Source organism: Pan troglodytes, chromosome 5, assembly GCF_028858775.2.
Source record: "Pan troglodytes isolate AG18354 chromosome 5, NHGRI_mPanTro3-v2.0_pri, whole genome shotgun sequence".
NCBI lineage: Eukaryota > Metazoa > Chordata > Mammalia > Primates > Hominidae > Pan > Pan troglodytes.
The window spans coordinates 170,844,218-170,852,426 of NC_072403.2; the positions used below are offsets into that span (position 1 = coordinate 170,844,218).

The 8,209-nt window shown below is 51.9% G+C and overlaps 1 protein-coding gene across 2 annotated transcripts in view; it reads right to left on the reverse strand.

Moving 5' to 3' along the window:
* EZR (ezrin) overlaps positions 1 to 7,327 on the reverse strand; it is a 54,228-nt gene extending 46,901 nt beyond the window's left edge. The window contains exons 1-2 of one of the 2 annotated variants that reach the window (XM_016954692.4): positions 7,234 to 7,327; positions 5,847 to 5,931 (exon numbers count right to left, since the gene is read on the reverse strand). In XM_016954692.4, coding sequence (XP_016810181.2) covers positions 5,847 to 5,858 — 12 coding nt within the window. In that variant the 5' untranslated portion in view covers positions 5,859 to 5,931; positions 7,234 to 7,327. 2 annotated transcript variants of the gene reach the window in all.
* Between the last annotated feature and the right edge of the window lie 882 nt (positions 7,328 to 8,209).

The following is an 8,209-nucleotide window of genomic DNA, read 5'->3' on the forward strand; positions in this document are numbered from 1 at the left end:
GGGCATCAAGTGACTGCTTTCACCCAAATGGGTGCTCTGAAATCACACTGGGCTTGATTGGGGTGCAGGAGAAAGGAATATATAATAACTGCCCTTTTCCTATTGAATCAGCAGTACCATCTGGAGAGCTTATTTAAAACATAAGCACCCAGCCTGCACCTCACCCTAGAGATGGAAGTCATTATTAGTTCTTCAAGGGACCCAGGAATCAACAGTCTCCAGACAATTGTGTACACAAAATTTTGAGAACACTGCACTAAATTAACCCTTCCTCTTAACTTTAGGTATGTACGGTGTGTACATATACTAGGGAAAACAAAAAGCTACTGAATTATTTGGATTTAAAAATAACGTAGTTTAAGGAGTCTGGTCCTTTAATATTTTGGGGGGCAGTGGATATAGTAATGAAAGAAGGCAAGGACTTTTTTCATCAACGATTGTCACAAACTTATTAACATGTAACAACAAATCCAGACTCCCCACCTTCCCCCACACCTGGTCCTTCTCCAGGATTACTTATCTCAGCGATGGCACCACCACACATCCACTTGCGCAAGCCAGAAACGAGAAGTCAGCCTCGACACCACCCTTGGCCCTGCATATCCAACCCATCACCAGGCACTATCAATTCTACCTCCCAAAGAACTCTCAAATGCATCCACTTCTGTTCCCACCACCACCACCACCACCTTGGTCCAAGCTATGAGCTCCCTCAATGGTCTACCATAACTACCCTTGCTGTCTCCTGCCTCCTGTGATTTTCCTATTACAGATCACAGTCAACTTTTCAAAAGGCAAATCTGATCATGTCACCTCCCAGTCAAAACCCCAAGTTAAACTAAAAAACACCCAAGAATGGCTTACAAGGCATGGCCTGACCTGTCTTCCTCTCTAGCCACATTGGGCTTCATGTGGAACCCCAAACTCACACTACTTCCTCCCACCACAGGGCCTTTGCACAAGTTGTTACCTCTGCCCAGGGAGGTCACGTCCTCAAGGATGCCTTCCTGACCTCCCCTATTTGCACCCCCACCAGCACACACACACTTCATCTACTCTCAGGCCTCATGTAGCCCTCTTCAGGCATACTCCCTGAAGCTGCAGTTTTACATTTACTCTGGGATTGCTGTCTGTCCCCGAAACCAGACTGTAAATCCACTGGAAGGGACTGTGTCTGTGAACATCCAAATACATTCATCGTGCCTTACAGCGTGATCATGGCAAATCACTCATCCTACCAGCACCTCTCACTGCCACATGGCAAAATGTTAGCTACCTAATTCACCACTGCCCCTCGTGGAGGAGGAGGGGTGGAAACAGATGCTACGCATCCTCCTCAATTGCGAAGGGATTGTGAGGGGGGAGTACATTCAGTAAACTGTCCCTGTTAAAATATTTAATAGAAAAGGTTATGTATTCCCAAAGAGGCAAGGTAATCTCAGAAATTACCTTAAAATTTTGGCACAGTAGAAATGTGAACACACTTTCAGAGTTTTCCTAATGAAAGGTAAACCTGCTTTTGTATTAGAAATGTCTATAACACTTCAGAAATGAACAGGTAAGATGTGTTGGAGCCACTTAAAGGCAGTTCAGCTCTATGGTTCTCATGACAGCTTAAAGAGATCTCAGCCCTGAACACAACCCCCTTTTCCTTCCAGAGCTTAACTACAGCGGTGTTCCTTGCTCACTCCCCATGCCTTCTTTCCACTGGGCAGAAGAAAGCAAGTGTGGGAGAAAGGCGCTCCGCAGTCACCCTAACATGAAGGGGCGGGCAGAGAGGATGCTTCCGGGACCAATGATCTGAGCACCAACTCCTACACCTCTCCCTAGATGGGGCAGACCCACAAGGTCACACAGCACACCATGTCCTGGGGACTGGCCTGAACAGAGGCCAAGGCTCCCTCTGGAACCCCAAATCACCCTCCTTGGACGTCAGTCAGTCACACATGAATAGAGTCCCTAAGCAGCTGTGGGAAAAGCAAAACCAGACAACAGACCACAGCTGTTCCTCCCTGTGGAGTGCTGCCGCGTGCGCCCCCCAGCCCTCAAGCAAGATTCAGCTGAAGTGTTACTTCTCAATACAGTCTGCCGATTTCCCCATCAGATGATTTTCCTTTCCCCATCAGATGATTTTCCTCTCGACTGCGTCACGCGTTACCTAGGCTCTTTCCCAGTCTGACAGCACTTAGCGGGTTTTCAATTTCAGCATTTACCCCGCATCTTGGCCCAGGTACCAGACACTAAGCTTCCAGAGAACAAGGTCTGCCTCGCCCTCTGTGCAGGTCACTCTGCTTGCTGATGAATAAAGTCTTTTTTTTTTTTTTTTTTTTTCTTTTTTTGAGACGGAGTCTCACTCTGTCGCCAGGCTGGAGTGCAGTGGTGCAATCTCAGCTCACTGCAACCTTCACCTCCCAGGTTCAAGCGATTCTCCTGCCTCAGCCTCCCAAGTAGCTGGGACTACAGGCATCCATACCACGCCCGGCTAATTTTTGTATTTTTAGTAGAGACGGGGTTTCACCATGTTGACCAGTATAGTCTCAATCTCTTGACCTTGTGATCCGCCCACCTCGGCCTCCCAAAGTGCTGGGATTACTGGCATGAGCCACTGTGTACCGCCTCAGTCTTTTAAGTAACTGTTGCCTTTGGGAAACAGTATTAGGAGAAAACACAGGAAATAAGTATTTTCAGTTATACTGTTTTATGAATAAAGTCATCCACTCACTCAGTTCAGGCAAATCAATCAAAAATACTTTGCCCGTTGAATTCAAGGGTTAACAGTTGCAATGAATCAGGTGGAAGGCCAACTACTCAGAGGTATCCATCCTTTAAGTGTGTTTGCCCCTTAATCCAGTTGTTAAACATTAAGCCCAAGAAAACCACCTACCATTCTTCGCTAACATTCTTAACTTAGGCTTGAATAATTAGAATCAATAAACCTTTGTTTAAAGGACACATCCACAGAGCTGTTGGTGGATGTTTCATTTTAACATTTACTAAGGCAGCAAAAAAACCCCAAACCAAACCAAAACTAACTGGATCCTCTCTAACAGCCTTAAGAAATGTCATATTCAAATATGTGCAACCTACTATGCTCTTCTCAGTGATTTGTGGGATGGCTCTAATATAATTTACATACAGAAAGGCTTAGTGTGTTTAACTTATCTCTAAGACCCTCCTCTGCCAAAGAGGGGGCAGGGAGAAATTTCCCATGGCAGACAGGTATGGCTGACCTAAAAGGAAGCCTCTCAAAAAAGGGGTTTTGTTTGTTTTCAGACAACATCTCACTCTGCTGCCCAGGCTGGAATGCAGTGGCTTGATCTTAGTTCACTGCAGCCTTGATCTCCAGGGCTCATCAAGCAATCCTCCCACTTCAGCCTCAGTCAGAGCGCCAGCCACCACACCCAGCTAATTTTTCTATTTTTTGTAGAAACAGAGTCTATGTTGGCCAGGCAAGTCTCGAACTCCTGGGCTCATGTGATCTGCCTGCCTCAGCCTCCCAAAGTGCTGAGATTACAGGCTCATGCCTGTAATCAGGCCACCTCGCCTGGCCTCAAAAAAAGTTTAAAAATTGTAATTGTACATATTATACAGAATACAGTCTTTCAAAGAGTAACTCTGGCTCTAATACACAAGGTGATGGCTACTGTCTTTCCTTAACAGCTTCACAACTATCTTCACTTTGTCAAATGTCAGAAACATCTTTTAAGTTCTGATCTATCATAAAAGACCTCTAAAACAAAATGAAATGAAAACATACCTGCCATAAGAAATAAAAGAGAGAAGGGAGTTCTGACATTGCAACATGGATGAACCTTGAAGACATTATGCTACAGGAAATGAGACTGTCACAAAAGGACAAATGCTATCACGATTCCACCTGTATGAGGTATCTAAAGTTGTCGAATTCATAGAGACAGAAAGTAGAATGGTGGTTGCCAAGGGCTGGTGGTGGGGATGGGGAGGGAGAGTTTAATGGGTACAGAGTTTCAATCTGGGAAGATAAAGTTCTGGAGATGGACCTTGGTGATGGCTATGTTAAATGTACTTAATACCTTGAAATGTAAACCTAAAAGTAAGAGGATAAATTGTATATTTTACCAAAATACAAAAAAGAAACCATAAAAATAAATTACCATTCATTATGAGAAATGAGAAAGAAAAGTAGTGACGGAGAACAGGTTAACTTTTTCCTGAGTGCTGTCTTAGCTGAGCTCTGCACCTCTTCTTTTAGTGAAATAAAGAAAACCACACCCAGAAGGGTAATCTTCTTGACCACTCCTCCGCATACCGTTGCACTCAGCTCTGCCTGAGTAAGGGGTTGTACTTAGGTCACTTTCATACCACATGCACTGTCAAGCCTCGATGTCACGTGTCACTTTTAAGTTTGAATTAAAAAGAAAAATTTTGTATAGAAAATATTCTGCATCACAAATGAATCATCTTGATGTAACTTAGGCAAAAATTATATTGGCTTCTGAATCTACTGGCATATTAATATTCTTTATCCTAACAGCAAAATTAATACCTCCAACAAAGATCTTAGAGAACATAAAATGTAACAGAAGAAGCACACAAGGCCGGGTGTGGTGGCTCACGCCTGTAATCCTAACATTTTGGGAGGTCGAGGTAGGCAGATCACCTGAGGTCAGGAGTTCTAGACCAGCCTGGCCAACATGGTGAAACCCCCTCTCTATAAAAATACAAAAACCAGCTGGGCATGGTGGCACATGCCTGTAATCCCAACTACTCGGGAGGCTGAGGCAGGAGATTCGCTTGAACCTGAGAGGCAGAGGTTGCAGTGAGCCGAGATCATGCCACTGCACTCCAGCCTGGGCCACAGAGAGACACTCCGCTCCCCCATCCCCCACAAAAAGGCACACAAGCATTGATTACAGAACCAACTTGTTTGAAAAACCAAAAAAAAATTCCAGATGTATCTGTAATCCCAATTTGTAATGAATCCTGATATTTTGTCCATTGTGATTCAAAACTCAAAAAATGTTAAACCTTCCCCCCAATGTCTAGTCACCAGTTCCCCAGTGTTAAAAGCAGGTAGAATACATACAACTTTCTAAGAAGCGTCAGTCCCAGAGAACCTGCCTTGTGCCTACAACCCCCAGGTCTGGCCAGCAATCTCAACAATCAGATTCAAGGAGACAGAGGCGCAGGCACAGCCCTTTCGTCAGCTGACCAGGAGTGCTCGGCCCGGCCTGCCAGGAACCTCTTATCAAACTCCACCGGCTGCCTGCATCTACCATTCAAGTCCATGGCTAACCTTCTGTTAGAGACAGAAATTCTGCTGCAGCCAGCAAGTTTGCTGGTGAACAGGGCACCGCTTCATGGGCCTAGTAGGAAGCGAAGCTGAAAGGCAACTTCCGAAAGCCAGTCTCCTCTCCCAAACGCCCTTTAAAATCTCCCCAGTTGGATCTGGGGCGCCTGTGGTTTCGGACCCTTAGGAGCTCTGAGAACTGGTGTGTGTGGTCGGAAGCCATCTGAGTCTCCCTGTGATTTGGACTTAAGAAACTTCCAAGTTGTATTACTATACCCTTTAAAAACAGACGGAAGCAGTGTAAAAAGGCCTCTAGTTTTTAGAAAACACCGTAACTACTGGGGAGGGGGCTCACAAAGAAAAAGACTACAGAGAAAAACATCAAAATGGTGTTTTCCTAACGCTCCACAAAAGGGTCAACAAGTAACAAAGAGCGGCGAGAACCTCCTATTCCTATCGTCTTCTGCGTGTGAGAAGAACCCTGTTCCCCAGGAACTGCCCCAACACCTCGTGCAGGTGCCTCCCCTCTCCAATGAAGCCTCTCCCGTCCGCCCGGCCCAGAAACTGGGCAACTTACTGGTTTCGGCATTTTCGGTTCCTGGTGAGTATCCTCGATCCCCGAAAACACGACTCTCCAGCAGCAGCGGAGACGCTGTCCCAACCTGGAGTCAGAGCAGAACCCTTAGAGCGCCCGCCCGCCCTGCCTCGTCCTCCTGCCGCGCCTGACACTCGGCGCCCGCAGCGCGCTGCCGCTTAAGAACCGGCCAGCCCGGGCCCGGGTGAGTCAGCGCCCCGCCCAGCACCGCGGGCATGGGGAGGGGGCACGGGCGGGGCGGGGGAGGGGGCACGGGCGGGGCGGGGGAGGGGGCACGGGCGGGGCGGGGGAGGGGGGCACGGGCGGGGCGGGGGAGGGGGCACGGGCGGGGCGGGGGAGGGGGCACGGGCGGGGGAGGGGGCACGGGCGGGGCGGGGGAGGGGGCACGGGCGGGGCGGGGCGGGGCCCCCGGCGAGGAGGCGCCCGAAAGCGGGGGCGCGCGCCCAAGGGGCAGCCGGCGGGCACTGGAGGTGCCCCCCAGTTGGGGGTGGGTCCGAGGAGAGGGGGTGCGCACCCAGGGGACCCCCAGCACGAAGGGGCTGGTGAGGGGCGCAGGCCCGGGAGAAAGAGGGCAGGGGGAACACTCAGTGGGGAGGATCGGGGGGAGGGGGCGCGGGCCCCGGGGAACACTCGGCCAGGAGGATCAGGGGAGAGAGCGCTGGCCGGACGGGGAGGGGTCTGGGGGACACTCGAGGTGCACCCAGCGGAGAGAGGCGGAAAAGAGGGGGCGCGGGCCCAGGGATACCCGGCGGGGAAAGGCCCGGGGAGAGGGAGCGCGCGCCTGGGGGAGAGAGGGCGAGGGGCAGGGCGAACACCTAGGAGGAAGGAGTCCCGGGACAGCCAGCGCGAGCCCGCGGGGCACCCGACAGGGAGGGGTCAGGGGAGAGGGGGCACAGGGCGGGCGGGGGGGCACTCGGCGGGGAGGGGTCCGTGGAGAGGGGGCGCGGGCTCGGGGTCCGCCGAGGAACTTCCCGGGGCTGCCAGGAAGCCCGTGAGAAGCCGAGCACTCGGCAAGTTTCACTTTGTGTAGCAACCGTTGCCCCGCGGCTGCAGTCACAACCATCAAGCCTTTGAGAAACTCTTTCAAAAACTGCAACCGCCCGGGAGCCGCCGAGGGACGGCGCCCAGGCAGCCAGGCTCCGCGTTTCCTTCGGGAGAGACCTGAGGGGACCCGGCGCCGAGGGGAAGGTCGCGGGGCCGCGGGCCGGCTCAGCTCCACCTGCCCCGCGGGTGCCGGGCGAGAACCCCGCGCCGCGCCCCCTAGGCTGCCCGCCGCACCTGCCGCCGAACCCCGCCGCCCGCCCGGCCCCTCCACCAGGAACCCCCCGCCCAGAACCCCCGTCCCGACCCCGGCCGCCGCACGCCTCACCCGGCGCCTGCAGTGCTCCGTGTGCTCCCCGCCGCCCTTGCGTCCGCCGAGTGCGTTCGCTGCCCGCGCTCCCAAGAGCCCCGGCGGGGCGGGTCCCGGGACCACGCCCCTTCCCGCCCAGCTCCCGACCTGTGAGGTGCGCCCCCCACAAGATGGCCGCAGCCGGGCCTCGGGCTGGGTGGGGGCGGAACTTGGCGGAAGTGCGCGCTACTCCCCTCGCAGATGCAAGTGGGGAGGCTGTTTGTCCCACAGCGGGCAGGGGGAAGTCAGGAAAACGTAAATAAATCTGGAGGGGCGGACGGCTTGGGGGAATCGCTGGACCGCTTGGGGCCGGGACCGGGGGCCAGTTCCGAGGCCTCGGCCCTGGGGCGGCTGCACCTGGCCCCGAGTCTCGGTGCACGTGGCCGGCCCAGCCGCCGCCTTTCCGAAGCTCTGGTTAAGTGGCACGTTTGTGGCCTCTTTTGACGTGACTGGCAAAAAGCTCCATGGGATTTCTCTGAAATTCTAGGAATTAAGTTTTTTGTTTTTTTGCTAATGGTTCTCAACAAATTTTTAAGACACACAAAACACATACTTTGGGGGCCAGTAGAATTTGCTGCGGGAGAGCTCATTCTAGAAGGGGTTCTCAACGTCTGGCTTCCAGACGAGCAGCAACAGCATTCACTGGGAACTTGCATAAGTGGAAATTAGGTGTTGCTCAGCCTTAGGATTCAGAAACTCTAGGGCTGAGCCCAGCAATCAGTGTGTTACAAGCCCTTCGGGTGATTGTGATGTTGGCTAAAGGTTGAGACCAGAGCTTCTCCTGAATTCCTCTCCTGGGTTTACTCCTCCCTTTCTGCTTTTAGTTTTCTTGTTTGTAAAGCGGCATAATTATGGCACCTGTATCAGAGGGTTCTAATGAGGATAATGAGTTAGTACATGTACGATGCCTGGAACAGTACCTGACACTTAGTAAGCACTTAAATCTATCCTGGTA